Source organism: Corapipo altera, unplaced genomic scaffold (genome assembly GCF_003945725.1).
Source record: "Corapipo altera isolate COAL_440 unplaced genomic scaffold, ASM394572v1 301, whole genome shotgun sequence".
NCBI classification, from domain to species: domain Eukaryota; kingdom Metazoa; phylum Chordata; class Aves; order Passeriformes; family Pipridae; genus Corapipo; species Corapipo altera.
In genome coordinates, this window is record NW_020884926.1 from 272,908 (window position 1) to 295,063 (window position 22,156).

The 22,156-nt window shown below is 47.4% G+C and overlaps 4 protein-coding genes across 6 annotated transcripts in view; 3 read left to right on the plus strand and 1 right to left on the minus strand.

The window, feature by feature from the left end:
* Positions 1-1,728: 1,728 nt before the first annotated feature.
* On the plus strand, positions 1,729-4,392 carry CUNH1orf174 (chromosome unknown C1orf174 homolog). 2 transcript variants are annotated; one of them, XM_027658149.1, is made up of 3 exons: positions 1,729-1,848; positions 2,400-2,891; positions 3,303-4,392. In XM_027658149.1, exons 2-3 carry the CDS (start codon positions 2,442-2,444, stop codon positions 3,408-3,410), a joined length of 558 nt encoding a protein of 185 aa, XP_027513950.1. In that variant the 5' UTR covers positions 1,729-1,848; positions 2,400-2,441; the 3' UTR covers positions 3,411-4,392. The 2 variants fall into 2 exon arrangements, with proteins under 2 accessions (XP_027513950.1, XP_027513949.1); XM_027658148.1 differs by lacking the exon at positions 1,729-1,848 and adding an exon at positions 1,963-2,189.
* Positions 4,393-5,213: 821 nt separating this feature from the next.
* On the minus strand, positions 5,214-8,627 carry DFFB (DNA fragmentation factor subunit beta). The gene is made up of 7 exons (XM_027658147.1): positions 8,514-8,627; positions 8,317-8,443; positions 8,026-8,214; positions 7,276-7,355; positions 6,947-7,120; positions 6,705-6,805; positions 5,214-6,240 (listed from the first exon to the last, which is right to left on the minus strand). The coding sequence occupies exons 1-7, from the start codon at positions 8,625-8,627 to the stop codon at positions 6,024-6,026; spliced, it is 1,002 nt and encodes a 333-aa protein (XP_027513948.1). The 3' UTR covers positions 5,214-6,023.
* A 98-nt stretch (positions 8,628-8,725) lies between these two features.
* Positions 8,726-22,150, plus strand: CEP104 (centrosomal protein 104). 2 transcript variants are annotated; one of them, XM_027658145.1, is made up of 22 exons: positions 8,726-8,787; positions 9,365-9,528; positions 10,038-10,211; positions 10,516-10,654; positions 10,875-10,940; positions 11,311-11,387; positions 11,534-11,702; positions 12,011-12,169; positions 12,806-13,021; positions 13,237-13,440; positions 14,133-14,300; positions 14,878-15,051; positions 15,638-15,814; positions 16,249-16,455; positions 16,913-17,029; positions 17,452-17,488; positions 17,566-17,647; positions 18,252-18,360; positions 18,657-18,795; positions 19,463-19,530; positions 19,789-19,879; positions 21,062-22,150. In XM_027658145.1, the coding sequence occupies exons 2-22, from the start codon at positions 9,416-9,418 to the stop codon at positions 21,193-21,195; spliced, it is 2,820 nt and encodes a 939-aa protein (XP_027513946.1). In that variant the 5' UTR covers positions 8,726-8,787; positions 9,365-9,415; the 3' UTR covers positions 21,196-22,150. The 2 variants fall into 2 exon arrangements, with proteins under 2 accessions (XP_027513946.1, XP_027513947.1); XM_027658146.1 differs by having other exon boundaries at positions 19,789-19,884; positions 21,062-21,153.
* The window catches only part of LRRC47 (leucine rich repeat containing 47), a 5,291-nt gene continuing 4,901 nt past the window's right edge, over positions 21,767-22,156 (plus strand). Inside the window, exon 1 of the mRNA XM_027657921.1 lies at positions 21,767-21,796. Within this exon, the coding sequence (XP_027513722.1) occupies positions 21,767-21,796 (30 nt within the window). The remainder of the gene's footprint in view (positions 21,797-22,156) is intronic.

A 22,156-nucleotide genomic window follows, 5' to 3' on the forward strand; every position in this document is an offset into this window, starting at 1 on the left:
CACAAGAGCTCTGGAGAGATCTCTGCCATCCTGGCTCCATTTAACGTGCTTTGTCCCTTCAAGCACCTGCAGAGCCTCAGGTGCCTGTGGCCCTGTATCTCACCCTGTGTGAGCCCATGACAGTGCTGGGTCAGAAAAGCCCCAGGGGCTGCTTCCTCATCACTTGGACGTTCATATCAGCTTTCTAAAGCAGCATAAACAACAAGAAACATACAGTGCTGTTAAAAGTATTTATTAGAATTGTCAACATTGAATTTCCCTTACTATTTTTAGTTTGCTGTGGAAATTAAAACAACCACCAAGTTTTCCAGCTGCAGAAATACTGTTCATCAGCCAGTTTTAGTCTGCTGTTGTTTACAAGACAGTATAAGTTTTCTATGCCTAATAAAAACAATAATCTGTATTCCATGGCTGCAGGCAACAGCACTGCAAGAGTGGAGCAAGTCGAGAAGCTTTTGGAGAAGAATATGAATTATCTCACCCACAGAACAAAGCAGAGAAGGGCCCTGAGCACCGAGGGAAATTGCACAACAATAAGCAGGCATCTCCAAACCTGCATGGTTTAACTGGGAGATTTTATGCTTTTGAGAAAATACGTCTTACTTGAATATCCCCATTCTTCCCACTTATTTCTGCGATTTAAATTGTTGCTCCCGTTTTTTAAGGCCAGGATGAACTGACAAGCATTTAATCAGCCAAGCTGGATGGAGGGGCACAGGTACCACTGAGACTCATGGGATGGCTCTGCGATGAACAAGAACATTAATGGCTGCTATAAAGAAACAAGCTCCTGTGCCCTCAGATGGACAGAATTATAAAAATCCCCACAGGGTCCCCAAAGCACTGAATTAACCAGAGAAGGAGCTGTGTTTAATGTGATGGATGGAGCCCGCGGGCCCCATCGCGGGGACGTGGCCGTCAGGGCAGCGGCACCGCTGTCGTTCCCCGCGGCAGCGCTGCTCCTGCCCGGCAACATCGGCGAGGATAATTGCGTACTTAAATCTGAGCTCCTTGCTACACAGAAATTCATCTGCTACCGTCAGAGTCCTTGAAGTTAAAGGGGGATTTGAGTTACTGACATAATTTGTTCCCTTGAGGGCTGTGGAAACGAGAGAGAGGCACATCTGAATAATAACCCTCTGACCACATCTTGGATGGGGGCGAGTGCTGCTCCAGGAGGAAGATATGATGGGAAGCAAAAGATCTCAAAGGTTTATAAACTCTGTGGCAGGATGGGGTTGGGTTTCTCCTCCGACAGCAGCTGTGAGGGAGATTTTGGGTAGTGGGTACTTAGGAAGAACCTGATGGGAATTTACAGGAAAGATGGGGCAAGACTATTTCCAAGAGCCTGGAGTGACAGGACAAAGGGAATGGGTTCAAACTGACAGAGTAGTTTTGGACTAGACATCCCTGGAAGTGTCCAAGGCCAGGCTGGCCGGGGCTTGGAGCAACCTGGGCTGGTGGAAGGTGTCCCTGCCCATGGCAGGGGGTGGGACTGGATGATCTTCAGGGTCCCTCGCAGCCCAGCCTGTCCCACGATTCCGTGATCTGTGCCCAGTTGCTCTGGGCTCACTTCACTCCCCGCTCCGTCCCAGGCCCCTGTGCCCGGTGCCGCGCGGGGCCCGCGAGCCGAGCGGCTCCACAAGATGGCGAGCGCGGCCCCCGCGCGCTGCCAAGATGGCGGCGGGCGGCGCCGGGAGGGGCGGGCGGCGCTCCGAGCCCCCCGGCCCCGCTGACCCGGCCCGGCCCCGCCGGCGGCGGCGGCGGCGGCCCGGGCGAGGGGTGAAGCGGGCCCCGGCGACAGACCCTGCGCAGCCCGCGGAGGAAGAAACCGAGACGGCGAGCCCGGTAGGACGAACGGGGCCGGGTGGGTTGAGGTGGGGGGAAGGCCCCGGGGCCGGGCAGTCGCAGCGTGGCGCTTGCAGCTTATTAACTGCTACAAGCTGAGCATCACGAGGAGAATTGAAGTAAATTCTTCGCCTTCGCCACCTTCCCGGCGCTTTTTTTGAGTGTGTGCAGAAACGCAGAGCAGGCCGTTAGCGGGTGTGCTGTGGTGCTTCGCCGTGCTGGGTGATGACAGTCCGTCCATCAACAGCATCCCTAAGAAGATAAGAACATTAAGATAAGACATTAACGTCTTACAGTGCAAGTTTATGCTCTGAGAAGTGGCTTTCTGCTGGTGATGGACTGTATGTTGTGGTTTATATGAGCTGCCTGCACCTGTTTTCCTCTCTTCATGTGCACTTTCTGCTCATTACTTTTCTTAGATTTGGATCAAGGTGCTGCTCGTGTGATGGAGCCCTTCGGTTCCCCATCCAGCCTTGCAGCTAAGGAGATAAGCTGGCTGTATTTTTCTTTATTTCAAGAGAGGTTTAGAATCTTGTCTTTTTTCCTAATAGTGTTCGTCACACAAAGCAGCTGATGAACGACCCTCAAAGAGGATGAAATGGGAAAAAAGCAGTCCCAAATCAGAACTGGAAGGACTCACATGTGGAAGTGGAAACCTTGCTGCACTGGGGGAAATGCCAAAAGCGTCTGATGGGCATCGAGGTTCAGAAGGTCCAGGAGACACCGATGTAATCCAACAGAAAAAAGGTGAAAGCATTCCAGAGACTATCGAAGGGAAGCAGGCAGAGGTGCACGATGTTTCTCTGGAGCCACGCGCAGTGAGATCGAGCAGCACCCCATTAAAAGTGGGCAGTGGTGGATATCTGCCCCGCGCCGTGTTCAGTGAGGAGGAGAGCAGCTGTGGCAGTGTGCTGGCCGAGGAGTCCGGCTCGGAGGACACCGATCGCCCCAGGAGGCCGATGCAGCTGGAGCACAGCGGGTTCTCGGATGAGGACAGCAACCAGCCCATGCCAGTGCACCGCTTCTTCGGGGATTTCGAGCCGGTAAGGTGATGAGTTTGTTGGTGCTTTAGACTCAGCTCTGCTCCACTTTAAATTTGCCTCAAAATTGTTGGCAAACTTGACCAGATTGTTGGACATCTGGAGTGATATCGCTGTCCCCCCGATAGAACTGTCTCAATCAGAGGTGAAATTACTTACCCAGCCAAAGTAATTTTAGGTGTAAAATATTTCTTATTTAGATTTTTTAGTCCAGTTCCATAAGAGATATTTTTTTCTGATAAAGACATTCACAGCTGTATTATGGTGACACAACACTGTTAAAATAATTTTTTACTGGTCGTTGATTCTTAATAGAATCATAAAATGGCTTGGATTGGAAGGGACCTTAAATATCATCCAGTTCCACCCCCCTGCACTGGACTTCTCCTTAATGATTTTATCTGTTTCCTCCAGGATCTCCCAGCAGTTGCACTCCCAAGCACAACGATGAGCAGGAGAGAAGTCAGGAACCTCCATTTCTTTGCAAAGGAAGATGATGAGGAGGAAGAGGATGTTGTCTAACAACAAACTGTAAACAAATTAAACCTTTCTTCTTTTTCTTTGCAACCACATAGCAATGGTTCTGTCAGTAACATAAGGTGTCTGTGTTTGCCTTTTCTCAGGGAGAGAACTGGGAGAGTTTGTGTTGCTGGAATTGGCAGATACAGTATTTCTACAGTTATCTGGGGCAAAGACTGTGATTTGGAAAGAAACTGTAATTTAGCACTTTACCACTCATATTTAGGAAATCCAGGGAAAATAGAAATTCTTAAGGTTTTTTTTATAAATTTGAGCCTCAATCTAGAGGGAATATTTGGTTTCACTCCTTTTTTTCGAAATAGTCAAGGAAAAGAAGCTAAAACAACCTTCTTTTAATTCTGTGATGTCTCTGGCACCCAGGTAATAAAGGAGCCAGTTGACTCCCCAGTACAAAGAGGGACAAGGGTCTCTTGTGTAGGTTGTGTGGATTGTTTACATCTAAACCAGGACCAATGAAACCTCTACCAATCAGTTCTGCTGCCCAAATGCAATGCAGGATGTCAATGTGAGTTCAGTGTGTTCATCTCTGGGAGTTCAGCACGTTTTTACTGCACGTCAGCTCCCCACACACCCACCCTGTGTTGCTGCCTCCCCCTCCACCCGCTGCTGTAGAAGTTGTTCTTTGAGCTGTGCTGCAGCTCATTAAGGATTTTAGACTGATTTCCAGCAGGGATTTTGTAAACAAATGCTTTGGTGGATATAAAGGAGGATTTGATGGGCAGAGGAACAAGTATGGATTGCTAAGATGTGGGGCAGCCCCCCTGCATGTTTGAAAAGTAAGAAACAACCTCAGCTAATTCCAGGAACTGTTAATTCACCCAGTGTTTGTTGGAGTATTTCTTTGAAAGTGTGATTATGCAATAAGCTTCCAGTTATTTATTGTTATAGTTCCTTCTGTGTTTCTAAAAATAGAGGAAAAATGTTATCAGCAGATGGTTTAAATAAATATTAATTTCTACAGCTAGAGCCTGTTAAACATTCAAAAGTTGTGAGGCAAACAAATTGTATATGCATGGCATGGTAATGCAGTCCCATTTCCACTCCAGCTGATGCATTGTTTCTGTCAACGATATTTCTTTTCACTCTAATTCTGTAGCATGGAAAAATCCAGATTTTTAATTGCATATTCATGGTTCCAGCCCTGCTCCATCTTGCAGCAGCTTTCCTTCAGTGCTGTGTTTGCTGCTGGCTCTTTGTAGCAAGCAGGGTTTCACACACAGACATTCATTTCACTCTGCAAAATGGTGGTTTTCAGTTTTGGGGTTGTGTACCACACAGGTGACACTGGGTTTGTCACCAGAATCCTGGCTGTGCTGCCCTCCCCAGTGTCAAACAGTGCAGTGAGGCAAGCTGCACGGATGAATTCTGTGCAGTGGAGTTAGAAATCCTGTATTTAAAATGCACCTCCTTACTTTTCAGGCTGAAATGTTTGGGAGGGGATTGAGTGTGTTAAGTAAATCACTACTCTGTAGCAAAGCTTCCAAGACCCAGTAAGTTGGGGCTCGTGCAGAAATACCATCTCTGTGGAGCAGGAGCCCCATGCAGGAGCATCAATATGGGGGGAGACAGAGCTTTTCTGGGTTATTTACAGAGCAGGAGGTAGCTGGTGCTCCATAAACGTGTCTCCCTGTGCTCAGACTGTAATGCTCTGTCATATCTGATGAACCACCCCTGCACCTCCACATATTCACAAACACAGATAAGGGGTCATTTTTTTTATTTAAAAAAATTCACACTGTTTACAGCAACAGTCCCTAAAAGTTCACTTGCTATCAGCTGGTAGTAAAAAAAAAAAATCAAGTAAAAATCCATCTATTTGTGTTTTATTGCCTGAGGTAGGAAGTATTTTACCCCATTAATATTCTCTACAGTACCAGGTAAACATGATTATTGTAAACCTGATTGTTATAGATGTCACTGGTGGTGGTGCTTCAAGCAAACTTAAGCTGAAAAGGCAGAAAATGCTCAAAAGGAGAGGGAATCAATGGGGAGATGGCAAACAAAGGTGGGAACAGCAAAGCTATGCCGTGGCCTTGCTCTTCCTTCTGGGAGATGCACGTCTGAAGGAACAGCAAAGGAGTGGTCAGGGATGAAGGCAGGAGGTTGGCACAGGTGAGGTGGCACCTTTGCCACTCCTGGAATACACTGGCTGCTACCTGCAAAAGGCACAGAGCAAAACGATGGTCCTAAATCATTCCTTGTTTGGCTTAGAGAGAACAGGAATCTACGAGCCCCCACAGATTAGTTTGTGAGAAATGTTTTGTCCAGGTTTCCTTTCTGTGTACTGCAAGTTTTGTGCCGACACTGGTCATGGCAAGAAAGAGATGGTAGGGTGGAAACAGTGTCAGCCTCTGGCTCATTTTGTACCCTCACAGCTGGGTTTTAACACCCTTGGCACAGTGTGAGCTGAGGGAGGCTCACAGGGAGTGGGAAGGCGAGGGAGCATCAGCGTGTGCTTTGTGAGCTCTGGTTGTGTTACTCAGCCAGTCCCGTGCCAGGCACTCTTAATAGTTCTTGTTTAAGAAACTGGAGCTATTTAAAAACAACAGCACTGACATGATTGGAAAAAGTAGCAGGTCCCTTCCAGAGACAGCACTAGGAAATCTCGTGGTTTTGCTTCCTCTTTCTGTAAATTTTGGTTTTGTCACAGCTGAGGTTATGAGTGGTTTTCTTATGGCAAGCAATATGTACGAGTTTTAAATTATCCAGGGTAAACAGCAGCTGATAGAAATATTCCCAGTTCACTTCTCTTCCGTCGCGTGTTTTGACAGCTTCTGCCAGTTCTGGGACAACAGCACGTTTCTTCTCAATTCTTGGGGACACAAAAGAGAAAACAATATTGCCATCAGGAGTTTTTTCAGAGTAATCAAGCCTGCATCTTTCTTTCAGAGCCAGGGAGAATTGGAATTCTTTCTCCATAACTAGGTTTATGATTTTTTTCCCCCAAGGAAATTAGTTTAGCAAATCCTGTTTGCATCACATGCACGTTTAAAATAGGTCTGAGGGGTTTTGCCAAAGTGAATTCGCAGAGATAACACAGTGAGGAGGGGTTTACTTCCATACAAAGAAAATCTGCACAGGAGCAAAGCAGCGAATGAGAGACAGGATGATCCTCTGTCCTCAGGGCGTTGTTCTCAGCACAGCTGCAGCATCCCAGCACCTTTTCTCACAAAATATTCGTAGCAGAGCAGGGGGGGTAAAGACTAAGGCTAAACCATTCCTGATGGAGCAGAAGGGCATGAATCAGGTAAATCTGGATGAACACTTTGTACATACACGTGATCGAGATTCCAGGTGCTGAAGAGGATCCTGCTCTCCCTGTTGCTGTAGGGGTTGATGGAATGCTTACACGGGCAGTCATCTCTGTCAAAAGGTCCCTGTGAAACCAGAGGGCTGCAGTGAAAGGTGTCACACTTGTCACCCATGGCCAGGGGTGGAATGAGATGATCTTTAAGGTCCCTTCCAACCCAAACCATTCCATGATTCTGTGACTCTGCTTTGGGAAGGGCTGCACATACCTGGCAGGAGAACCACCCCTCCGCAGTGCACAGACGTGCTGCCTCCTCCTCCTCCCTTCTGTCAAAGTAGCACCCGTTATACTTCACAGATTTCAGTTTCTCTGCCATCAGGTCGATTACCTCTCTGTAGGCGTCTCTTGCTGCAGGATGAACGTTTGAAATAAAACCACTAACCTAGAGGGGGAAACCCAACAGTCACTCCTTGGTTCCTGTGGCAGCCTGAGGCTCTGTTCCGCAATCACAATGTTGCACTGTAAAAGTGTTTTTTAAAAATTCATGTGGCCACAGAATTACTGTTGACAGTAAGTTACTTCAACAGAAACTTTTACCTCTCTCATGTAGCCCCGCATTCTGCTCTCACAGCTGTGCCTCATGTAGCTGGATTTGTTCTTGAACCGAGACTCCAGCCCTGGAGGGAGCGACATTGCTTTGTACCTCAGCACAGCTCCTGCCCCGCTGGGCGTCCATCCCGGCTTTTCACTAACTCAGGATGCACAGGGTTTTTTCTTTCCTGTTTTTATTTTACTGGTTCAGGACTACCCTGCCCTTAGCACTGAAAGGGACCCCACGGCAGCATCTGCTGGGAGAGCAGTGGCTGGTACTGTGGTTGTTAAATATTTCTTGTTAACATGCATATGTGGAACACTAAGAGATTGTGAAAGGAGAACAGAGTTGTTTGGGAGAACTGCAGCAATTACTTGGGAATGGGAGCGGGACCTTGCAGAGTGTAAAGATAACATAAAGCAAGGTTAGCTGGCTGAGCTATGCTCACTACTAACAAATCATTAAAAGATCATAAATGCAGACCTAGAGTAATGGGGAAAAACCTTGGACAGACCAATAGGAAACACCATCTTTACCATTTTGTGATAATAAATATGCATGTATTTTAAAGAAACCTAAAGACACGTGCTACTGGAAGGGATAACTAGTCCCCTGACCAGGTACCTTATCCCACCAGCCAGAAGCGCTCCCAAACTTTTAAACAATTCTTTAAGAGCAGTAAAACTGACAAAAGTGACTTTGAGCAGAGCAAGACCTGGGGGTCCCTCAGCAGCTCCCTGTGGCCACAGACACACCTTCAAACCACTTCTTGTCGTCCTCCTTGTCCTCGGCCAGGATGTTTTCGCTTAGGTTGTGGATGAGATCCGCCAGCAGCTTCTGCCTGCGGGGAGCCCGCTCATCCGTCAGCAGCTTCCTCGCGGCCTCCACCAGAGCATCCCGCTGGCTGCAGAGCGCGGCCAGGAGCCGCTCGATGTCGCTGGCACCTGGGGCGGGTGGGACGGCACCGGCTGAGCCGAGCCCCCGGCCCCGCACTCACACCCCCGGCAGCTCTGCCCCCGGGGACCCCCGCCCGGCCCCGCACTCACATCCCCGCCAGCTCTGCCCGGGGCCCAGCAGCACCAGCTCCGTCTGCGGCGGCAGCGCGCGGAAGTAGCTCTCGGTCAGCTCCGTGCCGTCCTCGTACAGGCACAGGCGGCTGCCTGCCAAGGGAACCTGCCCCGGGGGCGGGTGAGCGGCGGGCGGGCCCCCGGCAGCCCCCGGCCGCCCCCGGCCCGCCCGGCACCTGCAGCAGGCGGCAGCCCTTCCTCAGCAGCCCGCGCAGGCTCCCGGCCGCCACCCCGAACTTCTGCGGGCCTCCGACCCCGCGCAGGCGGAAGGGCCGCGGCGGCTCCGCCATGGTCCGCCCGGTGCCGCTTTCCCCGATCCCGATCCCGATCCCGACCCCGATCCCCGTCCCGGGGCCGGTCCCGCCCCGCGCAGGCGCCCCGGGCGGGGCGGTGGCGCGTGCGCGGCGGGGCCGCGTTGCCATGAGAGCGGCGATGGCCGCGCTGAGCCAGGTGGGCCCGGCCCGGGCACCCCCGAGCCTCCGCCACGGCCCCCGTGCTTTGGCCGCGGCTCCGTGCTTTGGCCCCCCCCGCTCCCCGGGGCCAGCGCTGCCGTGGCCCCTCCAGGCCTGCGGGGCCGAGCGGCGGGAGGAGGGAGGGAGGGAGGGCTTTGGGGCCATAACAGCGGCACGGCCCGGGGTGGGCAGCGGCGGTCCCGGTGCTTGTCCTGTGCCCCCACCCTGTGCCGTCCCCGTGGATGGGAAAAGGGGCTAAACTGACCCTGCGCTTTGGTTTTTGTCTGTTCCTGTGGCTCGAGCCCACAGAGTCGCTCCTGTGTGTGTTTGGAACTCTTTAGTTTCAAGCTCCATCTTGGCTTAGCAAACTATGGGCAAACTGCTCTGCAAGTGAGCTAAACCCTCGTTTTGCTCAGCAGTAATCAAGCCCACACCACAAGAACATGGTGTGTTTTATCATGCCATTAATAATTAAAGAAAGCTTAGATTTGTGGTCATCATCTACTGACTTGACGAGACCACAGGATTGATTTCTTTGACTGTAGTGTCTCAGCAGTCTTTTATCGTCCTTCCAGGGATGAGTTTCAGCTTGAAGGCGGTGGCTGTGACCAGCTCAGCTCCTCAGGATGCCGCACAAGATCGGTTTCACCGTGGTCAGCTCGTCGGGACACGAGGACGGGTTCAGCGCCCGGGAGCTGATGGTTCACGCGCCGACGGTGAACGGGTGGCGCTCACCCAGGTACTGCCTGGGCACCGTCCTGGAGCTCTGATGTGCTGAAGAACCGAGGTTAAGACAAACGGGAGCTCTGCCAGGCGTGGCCAAGAGTGGTTTGCAGGACCCCAGACCAAGCTGATGAAACAGTCCCATGGAATCCTCATCCTGAGGGGGGAAAAAAGCACCTTGGTTGCCACCTAAAGGCACCACGTTGCATTTAAATAATGTCCTGGAAAAGGGGAAAGTGCTTTTGTTCTTGGCAGACTTGGAGCTTGCAACTGCTTTGGCTTAGTGTGAAAAATCTGGCTGTCTCAGCACGTCCTCTAGACAGATGTGGGGCACTGGAACATACACATATGTGCAGTAAACGGAAGGGAAAAGTGTTTCTACTCTGCTCTTGGGGTTCTTTTTACAATATTTGTAATGTTGGTTTAAACAATAATAATGTGAAAGTTTCATAATTGAATGTTGCTCAAGCTGGAAGCAAAGTCCTCTATAAAAGGATGATTTAATTTAGAAACTGTCTGTTCCAGGCTCTGTCAGTATCCCCAGGAGATCATCCTGCAGCTGGTGGAGAGGTGTCGGATACGGAAGCTGCAGCTGCTTGCTCACCAGTACATGATTTCCAGCAAAATTGAGTTCTACATCAGTGAAAGTTTGCCTGAATACTTCTCTCCATATCAGTCAGAGAGATTTCAGAGACTAGGGTGAGTCACAAAGCTCTGAGTGGGTTTATTGTCTTAATCAGAAAACTTTCAGGGGAAAATAATACTCCTTATGGGTTGCCAGAGGTGTGGACATGCTGTAAAAGCAGCAGAGAGACCCTGGACTCATGTGGATCTGTGACAGAGCTGAAGATGCAGGTGTAAGAGGCACCTGCAGATGAACAACCTTGCAGATGTTGCCTCAGTTATGGGGAGTTTTAAACCTCACCAGGTCGTGCCCCGAGGAGCAGCACCACCTGTGTGTCTGGACGTGTCCTCTGCTCACATGTTACATTTTCCTCCCCAGCTATGTCCCTCTCTCAGACAATGAGAAGACTGACTTCAAAGCACGGGAGTTAAAATCTGTGTATGTGGATGCAGTTGGCCAGTACCTGAAGCTGATTTTCCATAAAAATTATGTCAATAAATACAACATATACGGACAGGTGAGTTAAGAGTCTTTACCTGGTAATCCAAGTGACACTTCCCTAGTGCAGAACAAACACAGAAATCTGCTTCTTTGATCAGTAGAAGCCAGAAATGTTGGTTGAAAGCTCCTGGATTTATTTTGGCTTGTTTTAAAACAGAAGATACAAGTAACAGGTTAGAGGTGACTTGGAATCACGACCAGGTTTATGCATTTCCATTTTCTGTGAATCTCTGCAGGTTGCCCTGGTAGCTGTGAACATCATTGGGGATCCAGCAGACTACAGCAATGACAGCATGAGCAGTGTAAGTGTAAAGCATCCCTGTCCTCTTGCTCAGGTGCTGCTCCACCCCTTCAGGTACAGGTTCCTGGGGCAATGGGATGTATCTTTCTTCTGGCAGAGCTGCCATGGATTGATTTATTTTTAATGCTCTCTTGAAACAAGAAAGTTCTCAAAAATTGAGCCAAATACAGGATACAAAACCTAAAACATAACCAGTTGGAACAATCTCGTTTTTAGCCTCTCCAAATTCTCTTGTTTCAATGTGTCCCAAAACATAAATATTCTGAGTTGCAGAACTGCTGTTCATTGTGGCAAGTGAGAACTTCTGTCCTGAACACACACCTGACGTTGGTGAATGTGCATTAAGATTTTTTTTTTGCCTCCTTCCAAAGCCTTCCAGAGAGAAGCTGATAGACCATTACTTGGGAATTAAATCAGATGATCCTGCCTTAGATGGAACTTACCTTGGGTAAGGATGTTCTTTGCATATACTCTGGGAAAACCTCTACTCAGTTGAAAGTAGTTGTTGGTCTCTGTGTTTTGTGGATTCCGTGCTAATGAAAAGAGAATAAGCCTGGCTTATTGTGGGTTACTTTATTCGTTTTATGACTTCAGGAAATCTGACTCCATTTCCCCTCTGGATGATTTGGCTTTTGACATGTACCAGGACCCAGAAGTGGCTCAGATAATCCGTAGGCTGGATGAGAGGAAGCGGGAAGCCGTCCGGCACGAGCGCTACGACCACGCCAAGAAACTCAAACAGGCCATTGCAGACCTGCAGAAGGTGGTGATGAGAGATCTTTTGTCTCCTAAGTGGAGCTGTTTTCCAGTGGCCCACCAGGGTCGTGTGGAACCGTAACGATTTCCAATGTATTTCCGAAGTAATAATTTTAAATTCAGATAGCTTGATTGAACAATTTGGCTGGAAATAGTGGGATACATACATAAGTACAGTAAGGTGATTCCAAGAAATGTGCAGTAAGGTGATTCCAAGAAATGTGCAGTAAGGTGATTCCAAGAAATGTGCAGTAAGGTGATTCCAAGAAATGTGCAGTAAGGTGCTTCCAAGGTGTCTCATTGTGCCGATTGTAGGTGGGGGAGCGGCTCGGCCGGTACGAGGTGGAGAAGCGCTACGCGGTGGAGAAGGAGGATTATGATCTTGCCAAGAAGAAGAAGGAGCAAATGGATGAGTACCGGCTGAAGGTGTACCAGCAGCTGGAGCTCCACGACCTCCTGGATGCACAGCTGCTGGTGGGTGCTGTCAGTCTGAACTTGGGGGGGTATTCTAAATAGAAATGGCAGAGCAACCAAAAATATTCAAAGAGTAGGAGTTACTACACAGCTATTAGGACATTTACATGAGATTTTCAGTTTTCTGTTTGGATTGTGGATTTCCCCAACCAAAGACTCTCACATGGTGTTTTATGAACATGCCTAGTTCTCCATAAGTTATGTTAAACTGTCGAGGTCTCAAGCAAATGGCACTGTAATCCTGAATGTTTTGCGTAATTTCAGGGCTACCTGGTGCGGATGAATAAGATACTTTCTTGTCTTTTGGAGAGGTAGAAGAGTCCTAGGCTGACATCAAGGCTTAACCATACAGAATGGTTAAACAATCACACACGGTGTGATTGTTTTATATATGTATAGTTTTATGTTGTTCTTAGGAGGGGAAGCTTTGTAGTCTCTCCCCACAGGCATCCACACAGAATTATTTTCTGATTGTTTGATAAAGCTGCATCCAGTGGGAATGATGGCACATCTGTGAGCCAGGTCTAATGTTTACTTGAAAGCACAGAATCCTGCTGACAGCCAGAGGTGTAGCTGTAGTAATTGATTTTAGCACACTTTTAGCCCTGCTGTACAGAATCTCCTTCCCTTTCTCAGATCCGAAAACCACCCGAGTTGCCTCTGGGGCCTGTGGCTGACCCTGTGAGCCCCCAGCACTCCCCTCCTGAGCACACAGACCCAGCTGAGGGACAGCCCCGAGGGGCAGAGCCTGAGCTGCCAGAGCAGTTGGTGGATCCCACTTCTGCTGAGCCCATTGTTCCACAGCTGTCCCCTCCTCCTCCTCTGACTCAGCCCACAGCCTCCAAGGAAAATGTGAGTAGTGTTACCTGGGCAACTGCAAAACCCGGCAGAACAAAGGACCTGGTGTCCAGCCTTCCAAGCAATGAGGTCTTGTGGTTACTCTCACAGTTAATTGTGGAGCAATGCAGCTTTGGTATGAGAAATTTGCATTGAGGTGAATCCAGTTAGTGATGAAACTGCTTCACCTCTGAGTCATTTTCAGAACACAAATTTGTCTTCTCTGTTAGGCTGAATTTTTACCTTATGACGAGAGGCCTCTCCCAGCCATCTGCAAGCAGGTGGATGAAGCTGTTGCCTACCTGGAGCCAGAGGTGACTGAAGAGGACATTGGTGATACCCCAAGGACTGGCATTACTGGGGAGCCCGAACCGCTCACGGAGAAGGCACTGAGGGAGGCCAGCCCTGCTGTTGACGTTTTCGGAGAAGCTTTGGTAAAAACCAACGACATAAACCCATGGATTGTTGTGCTCTGTGTTGAGTTTAGAGGATTTTTACATATTCAGAGCTGTTACTTAGAGATCTGAGATTAAAATTTGACCTTGGCTATATATATAACCCTAACACTAACACTAACCCTAACCCTAACTAACCCTAACCCTAACCCTACCCCTAACCCCTGCTAACCCTCACCCTAACCCTAACCCTTGCTAACCCTAACCCTAACCCTAACCATAAGCAGATACCCTAGAGAGAAAGCAAACGATACTGACAGCGGTGGGCAGTGAATTGGGCTTATAGCCCAAGAGGGGCTTATTGGGCACCGCTGGGTGCCTGTTTTAAGTGTTTATATGGTGCTGTAGCTTGTATGTTTGATTACCTGATGGGCTGGTAAGCAGACAGGATCCAGTTGTGTGCTTTAGGGTAGGGACCCAGAAAACCCATAACTTGCCACTGTCTTTTATAGGGAGAGAAACCTTCACTGTACCTCGAAGGGCTCCTTCAGCCTGACCTGTTAATCCATTTCATTCATCACATTTCAAAATGTGTGCTTTTAATAAAGCCAGATTCCTGTAGGGAACACTTGAGCATTTCATGCTTCAGTTCATAAGCTTTTTTTGAGGTTCTTTCTCTATATAAATGTTGAATATGTGTTGAAATGTGGACCTGTGTGTTCTGTGCTCAGGTTTCAGGAGCATATTCCAGAACTTGGTCATATCGGGAAGACGCATTACTGGCTGTGTATAAGAAGCTGATGGAAGTGTCAGTGAACACTCCAAAGGAGGATTTAAGGAACATGCTGAGGGCTGCTGTTTTCCTCGTGAGGAGAGCCATCAAAGACACCGTGTCTTCTGTAAGTTGGGATAGGTTTGATGCTCCAGTGAAGAACTGGCAGCCAAAATTGAAGAACCATGATGTTAAGCTACTTTGAACAAATAGTTTATAAATGTACTGTTGAGTAAGTTCAAAATCAAAACAACCCCCCCCAAACTCCAAAACAACTGGGCAGTGTCTGGCATTGAGCAGATGGAAAATACTGCCCTGGACTGAGCCATGAGCTTGAGGAGTATCTACTGATGCAGTAAATGTGCAGTGAGGTTGAGCCTCTTATTTTGCTGAAGTTGAAGTATAGTGATGAAATAACTTAGTTTCCAGCTCAAGAGACTGCACTTAGCTGAAGGACACTGTGCTTTCAAATAAGCCTTCAACAAGAAGAAAAAAAATCAAGAGTTGTTAGTCTTTATAAAACAATTTCTGAAGCCTTTCACCTAAGCCCTAGCAACAGGTTTCTGGAAGAGAGTTAATCTGAAGTAGCTTCTTCTAAGAGTGCTACTGTTATTCCAGATTAACAATAGATTTTACAGTATTGCCTGAAAACATGGATCTCTGTGGTGTTTTTGCTCAATGTTTCCTTTTTGGTTTTGATTTAGGTTTTTCAAGCTTCCCTGAAACTTTTAAAAATGATCATTACACAATATATACCAAAACATAAACTAGGGAAGCTAGAGACTTCCCATTGTGTGGAAAAAACCCTTCCAGATTTGCTTTCTAGAACAGGAGACTCTTCATCCCGTCTTCGCCTTCTGGCTTCTGCCTTCATCCAGGTGGGTGTTTCCCTTCAGATTGGGCTTTGAGTTGATTAAGCACATCATGGAGCTCCCAGGTGGGCAACACCTGATCAGACTGGGCTGTGAGACGAGGGTTGGCTGCTGTGAAGGGTTACAGCTTATCACAGAATCCCAGAATTGCTGAGGTTGGAAGGGCCCTCTGGAGATCATCCAGTCCAAACCCCTCTGCCCAGACAGGGTCCCCTGGAGCAGGTGACACAGGAATGCATCCAGGTGGGTTTGGAATGTCTCCAGAGAGGGAGACTCCGTACCCTCCCTGGGCACCCTGTTCAGTCCCTCCATGGAGAGGAGTTCTTAATGCTGCTGTGGAACTTCTTGTATTTTAGTTTACGGCTGTAAATGTGTGGAAGGCAAAGTGGCAGAACCAATGGAATGTCTTCACAGAATTTTTTCTGGCAATGTTTTGTCACCTCTGTTGTGAGGGACAGTGTGGGGATTTCTGCTGCAGCAGGTGTAGGAAGGTGTGACTCATGTTCTTTGTTGCAAGTGACCTGCAGAGATGAGAGTAACAGGTAATTGTCCTCGTTGAGCTCCAGCCTGCACACTGACTCTCTGTTCCTAGGAAATGGCACTGTGCACTGAAGTTAAACCTCTCCAGATTGTTCCAGTCCACCTGGTTAAACCATTAAAACCAAACTCCCCAACACACCTGGCGATGAGTCACGTGGAATTGGTGGAATGTCTCTTGAGAGCCCTGGGGACTGGGAACTCTGGGTTCACCATCAACAACGTCATGAAGGTAAGAGGCTGAGGCTACAGCACATGGAGGTCTTTCTGATGGTTTTCTGGGGGCCTGCATGGCTGGTTTGGAGTGCTTAGTGAATTCCTGAAGAGGTGTATCCCCCCCAGTAAACAGTGCTGGTAATTTAGGGCCGGGTTGGACAGGGCTTGGAGCAGCATGGACTAGTGTAAGGTGTCCTTTCCCATGGCAGGGGTTGGAATGAGCTGAGCTTTAAGGTCCCTCCTGACCCCAACCATTCTATAGATCTATGAACCAAGATGTCAATATGGGGGGAAAAAGAATCAACGGGTCAAAAAGTGTTTGCAAAACCTGTCTGTAGGAAGATTCCTCCTGCTGCAGGGAAACAATCATTTTGGACTAATAAACGAGTCCTTAAAAACATGAGAAAAGAGAGACATAATTCTTCATTATTGTTTTTTTTTCCTTTTCAGTTTGCCACGGGAGCTCTGGAGCACAGGGCCCGCGAGGTGCGGGACGTGGTGCTGCGGATCATCTTCGACATGTACCGGCAGCACCGGGCGGCCGTGCTGGACTATCTGCCCCCGGGCGACGCCAGCGCCCGCAGGACCGTGCGCTACAGAACGCTCTTCGAGGGCTTCGCCAGAATCGACGGGAAGCTTTCTGAGCCTGAGGCGAGGGTATGTCGTGAGAGGGCAGGACATAGTGGCCACTTCACACCTGGCATTCAGCTGAGTGACATCCCGATCTCACGGCACAGGCAGCAGAGTGTGTTCAGGTGTGCGGTGAACGTTCCTCGGTGTAGAAAGCTCGGTGTGTTCCCTGTACTCGCTCTTGGGAATAAAACCATCAAGGAATACAGGGTCCTGCTGAAATAGTGCATGAGCAGTCTGGAAAATGCACAAATACTGTTTTCTGCTGGCAGGCCTTGGGAGCAGTGAGCAGAAAGGCTCTGCTGGGTGTTCCTTTCTGAATTTGGGAGGAGGGAGGTGTCACTGCATCAGACCCATCATTTAACTGAGCAGGAGGTTTCCAGTTCTGCATCGGCCATTTGTTCTGTGCTGATGTGTTTTGCAATGTGTTCTGTATGATGGATGGTTCCAAGGCTTTTGGAACTGACAGAGGATTTCCTGCCAGGCACAGAGAAAGGCAGTGACAGAAGAAGCAGAGAAACAGAAGAATGAAGAAATAAAAGTTCTGCAAGGTCAGCTGGCAGCTCTAAAGGAGATACAGGCAGAGGTTCAAGGAGAAGAGGTGAGGGTGGTTTGGTTTTAATTTTTATTCCTTTTTTAATCCTTTGTTGCTCAGGTATCACAGGCTTAGATAATGAACATTGGCATTGTCTCATTATACTCAGAGAGAGACTCCAGACATACACAGGGTAACTTTCCTCTTCAGCAGTCCAGTATAAAATCTGGGGTGTTGTTTCTCCTAACATAGTATAAAATTTGGATTCTTTAATATAACATAATAATAATAGCTTTATAATATAAAATAAAACCTTCATACTTGAGAGATTTGCCCGAGGACCAGAAACACAAACGTTTTAGTGCTTTGGCTCTGCTTCTAAACTTTAAATTACAGAGAAAAATTAGAATATAATGTGTTTCCTTTCTCCCTGGAAATCATCACAGCCATTTATCAAATTTCTGATCTAAAATTTCTTTGCTCTTTAGGAGAAAGAATCTGATTTTCAGAAACCAAATAATCAAGGTAGGTAGTTTCAAATAGTGTTAAGAACTGTAGATGAGTTAAAATGTGATCTTGGTTTAATAGATCTCTCCTTCTAGATTACCAGGTATACGAAAGCCCCCAGGCTGCAGCAGCAGAGATTCCAGAGGATCTTTCCTCAGTTGCAAATTACCTGGATAAGTAAGTGAGATGAGCAGTCTCTAATCACCTTAAGCACTTGGTGTCACCTGTGAGCTAATAACAGTAATAATATTTCTGCAGTAGATCAAAGCTAATACCTTCAGCAGTGAGACAGTAGCAACTAAAATCTCTTCTAACAGATTGGGAATTATCACCAAGCAATCTCAGCTGTTGGGGTTTTTTAGGTTCTCAGATAGTGTGACCTTGCACTTGTTTTCTGAGGAGTTGCTTGTGGGATGAGAAATGGCCACAGTTCAATGTTCAGGTGCCTGTGTGAAATAAGGGGAAAATACAGTGTAGCTTTCCTGGTTGTAGGGGAGGTCACAGAGGAAGCACTTGGAAATTCTGGAGCCAGGAAAACTGCTTTCAGTGAGCTGTTGGCAGGGCTCTAGTGGAATGAATGTTTCTATATGAACAAACACTTTATAGTGGTACTGACCATAAATTACAACCCAGTACCTGCCCCATCCTAAGGTCAGCACTACATGGGGAAAAGATGTTGTGTTCCAGGATGGTGGCTGTTTTTTCAGAACAATTTTGAGCAGAAGGAGCAGGGTTCATCCATTTCACTCTGATGTCACTGATGTTTGTATTTTTTTCCCAGCTTGTGTATTTTTTGCGGTGAAAGGGATGAATCATTCACAGAGGAAGGGTTGGATCTGCATTACTGGAAGCACTGCCCCATGTTAACCCGATGTGAGCACTGCAAACAGGTCAGACTGAACTTTTCAGAGCTACTGAAGACATTGGCTGTTGTTATTCTGGTTTTGAGGCATTATAAGATGTTTAACACTCAGGCAGGTGAATTCTGAACACGCCTGTGTGATTTGGGTAGTGCTTGCAGAACGGAGCAGCATTTAGAATATACATTAATAACTGAACTAAATTGCATTTTCCCCTTGTCATTTTGGAAGGTGAGCCTTACCTTCCAAAACTCTGGTAAGCAGGTTGTTGAATCCCACCCCCTACTTAGCACAAACCTCCCTGGGTGGCCCTGGCTGTGTTGCAGATGGTGGAGATCTCGAGCCTGACAGATCACCTGCTGACTGACTGTGACAAAAGGGACAGCTTTGGGAAGTGCCAGCGCTGCAGCGAGGCCCTGCCCAAGGACGAGCTGCCCAAACACGTGAAGAGCAGGATTTGCAATCGTGAGTAGCTCCAGACAGGAAGGGGGAACTTCAGAGGTTCAGACCTCCAAATACTGGGGACCTCTGGCAAGTCAGGATGCTTCTGTTTCAGATTTAGGAGTCTGAGGAAAAATGGATTCAGGGATCTAAGTAAATCCTCAGGAGGGAACAGATTAGGGGTAAATGCCTGAGTTTACCTGAGTAAAAGCACTGTCATTCCTGCACAGGAAGGACATGGATCTGCTGAAGGGAGTCCAGAGGAGGGACACCAAGTTGATTACAGGGGTGGGACACCTCTGCTATGGGGAAAGGCTGAGAGAATTGGGGTTGTTCACCCTGGAGAATGCTCTGGGGTGACCTAATCGTGGTCTCCAGTACCTGAAGGGAGCTGACGAGAAAGATGGAGAGAGGCTGCTTAAAAGGGCCTGGAGTGACAGGACAGGGAGAAACTGGATGATATTGAAGGTCCTTTCCAGTCTAGGCCATTCTGTGATTCTCTGATTCTTTTTCATCTGTTTTTGATGGAGATGCTTAAACCTGAGACTTCTTTGAGAGCAGTTAATGATAATGGGGCAGGAGATGGGTTAACCATGGCATAGTTTTATGCTCTTTGCTATGCAAGTTCTCCTGTTGTATTTGAGATTAGCCTGTCTTTGCAATTCTTACATTATTTTTCTAACAATTTCAGCTGCCAAACCAGAAAATGTGGCAAACCATTGCCCGTTGTGCCATGAGAACTTTCCCCCTGGAGAGGAGGTGAGCCTGCCCTCGACGTTGGGCTGATTTTGTAGGGTGATTGTTTTAATGTGATGTGCCTTTTAAGATATATTAAAATAATGGGTGTATTCATTTCTATTCCATAGTAAGTCACAAGGTGCTCATACTTTGAGTGAGCAGATTAAGATGCTGTTGCCATAAAGTCTGTGCACAGCTCTCATTTTCCCCATGTGACCAGGTAAATCATTGGCTAATTTTTTTGGTGTTTTACTATCACTTCTTTCTGATGGACTTTAGGCCTGGAAATCTCACCTGATGGACCAGGATGGCTGTAAAATGAACCAGCGGAGGATATCCCCAATGAATAAAACCATTCTGCTGCAGCCTGGTAAGGTGTTAGTTAATGATAATCATGTTTATGCTTTTTACTGTGTTGCCTTAAGGAAAGTGTTTCATCCCCAGGAGTGAGCTGTGTCTGTGCAACTTGTGGTTTGCATTTGTGTGAGCTGGTAGTTCTTGTGCTGGTACAGTGTGCTGGGGAGCAAATACCCAAAATCGTTCAATAACAATCATTCCAAACAGGGACATGAGCTCAGCTGATTGGAGGAACTGGCAATTTGATACATTGATCAGTTCAGGGGGTTTGTTTCTGCAGAACAGGATGACCATGAGCAGAACAATCTGCTGAACAGTGAATGTTCTGGAAAGGTCCTGAATGCTGACACAGGAAACCAGGGCTGATTTAGCTTTTAGTGTCCAATCAGAGGGTGTAAAGCTGATCCTAATTACAGGATGAACTGAACAGTGAGTGCTGTGCACTGCTTTTCCTTTCCACTCCAGACCCAGGAGCTAGGCAGAATTTGTCATTGTGCAGCTCCTTTACCAACAAAGAGACATTGATGCTGAAGTCAGGTGTTTTATTAGCAGTTTTCTTTACTTATGAAGCACATGGAAAATCCTTTTATTTCCAGAACACAGAAGTTAAACAAACTGCCTGCAGCACCAGAACTCCTGGCCAGTAACATCCAACTCTTTCCTCATTTAGACCCTTTGGAGTTCTTTAATCAGCTGCATGTTCAGAGTTCACCTCCTTTGTCTGATCTGTGCTTTGCTCATATCTGCCTGTCACGACTACACCGTGTTCCTGAACTATGGAATTGCCCCTTTCAGCTGCCATAAGTGAATCACAGTGGTTAAACTCAGCCCTTTCCAGTCCTGAACTGGACCTACAGGCCTGTCTGTCTGTCTGTCCTCAGCTTCGCTGTTTGTACTTGCTAAGGAGGGTGCAGGTCATTAGTTTGCTGCTGCTTAGAGTTTGGGAACATAGAAGAAACTTAAATCCTGCCCAGATAAGGTAAAATTCCAGAGGTGTTTCCTAGAGATAGGAAAGGAACCCTGACCATTTAGTCCAACCACTCCTGGTGTGGGATGCACTCGGGCTCAGTGCCTGCCAGCTTCTAGTTGCTTCAGTCATTCAGACTTAATAGATCCTGAAAATCAAAATGATGGATAAAATTCAATACTGGGACTAGATGTGTTTGCAATAATGATCTCTATTTTCTCTTCACAGCCAAAGTAGGTGGCCACTATTTAAGGAAACCGGGTCCTTCAGGAGCAAAATACCAATCTCCCTCCATAGGAAGCAAGATCTCAACCCGAGGGGGCCCAAATAAAAGCACTGGCAAAAAATACTCGAAGAGATGACAGGACAAGTATTTCTTCCTTTGTCCCAATAACTGGGCACATGGTTGCTCATAGCTATTTAAAAATTGTGGGCAACTTGCATCACCTTTTCCATGTGGCTCCGTGGGGCTGTTTTAGCCTCTTGCAGTCCCTGCTGTGATCACCCCCCTTGGCTCTGGCTGTCACTGTGGATGTTGCCCCGTGTTTTGCCACCACATAGCAGGTGACATGAAATGTGGCCTCTCGCTGTGCACCAAGTGCCTTATGAGCCCCCTTGGCAGGCTGGCTAAACTACACCCTCCAAGTCCACAGCTCCAAGAAATGGCTCCTCAAAGAAAAGAAAAACTACTCTTAGTTGGGCCCTGAAGAGCTTGAATTAATAAATGTAGACCTTTTGCCTGCTTTAGTGCACTTTACACTCAAGTACTGAGTTTCTCTAGTTAGACCTCGATTAATATAACCATACAAAGACTGCAGCATTTGACTTTAAGAGCTTCAAAGAGAGTTTAGTAAGACCCAAGGCATGAAGCTTTGTACTAAAGCAGCAATCCTCACATCCCTACCTGTAATGTTCTGCCTGTTGCTTTCCAGGATGGCATTTGTTGGTGCTGCGGGCACAGGAGTGAGTGGTAGATGGTAATATGAGGGGAAGTTTTGGTGGTTTTTGCTCCCATGGAGTGAGTTTGTGGTAGTGTTTTGTATATACAGAGCTGATTTTGTAATACAGGTTTTCTACTTTGCCTGCAGCCAACCAACCTACCAGCTTCTGGATTTTCCAGGTAGATCAGCGTGCTTGGATTTCAAAAATCTGTATAAATTGTTCCTTTACCGCCTCCAAATACGTATTATAAATAATTATACATACGCTAGGAGTACACATATTAACAAACACATATTTTTATTTTTTCTTTAGTGACAAGGGGTTCCTGTCTGAGAACCCGATTCCGCGTGCCGAATAAATAATAAAAAAAAACAACCCATA

Bases quoted from the DNA above. Each gene is read 5' to 3' on its own strand.
- CUNH1orf174 (XM_027658149.1), top strand. From the start codon at position 2,442: ATGAAATGGGAAAAAAGCAGTCCCAAATCAGAACTGGAAGGACTCACA. The intron at 2,892-3,302 runs GTAAGGTGATGA...TGTTTCCTCCAG, and splicing joins TCTTCGGGGATTTCGAGCCG to GATCTCCCAGCAGTTGCACT.
- DFFB (XM_027658147.1), bottom strand. From the start codon at position 8,627: ATGGCGGAGCCGCCGCGGCCCTTCCGCCTGCGCGGGGTCGGAGGCCCG. The intron at 7,121-7,275 runs GTAAAAGTTTCT...TTCCCCCTCTAG, and splicing joins TGCGGGGCTACATGAGAGAG to GTTAGTGGTTTTATTTCAAA. The intron at 6,241-6,704 runs GTATGTACAAAG...TGTGTCCCCAAG, and splicing joins ACCTGGAATCTCGATCACGT to AATTGAGAAGAAACGTGCTG.
- CEP104 (XM_027658145.1), top strand. From the start codon at position 9,416: ATGCCGCACAAGATCGGTTTCACCGTGGTCAGCTCGTCGGGACACGAG. The intron at 9,529-10,037 runs GTACTGCCTGGG...TGTCTGTTCCAG, and splicing joins AACGGGTGGCGCTCACCCAG to GCTCTGTCAGTATCCCCAGG. The intron at 16,456-16,912 runs GTATGTCGTGAG...ATTTCCTGCCAG, and splicing joins TTTCTGAGCCTGAGGCGAGG to GCACAGAGAAAGGCAGTGAC.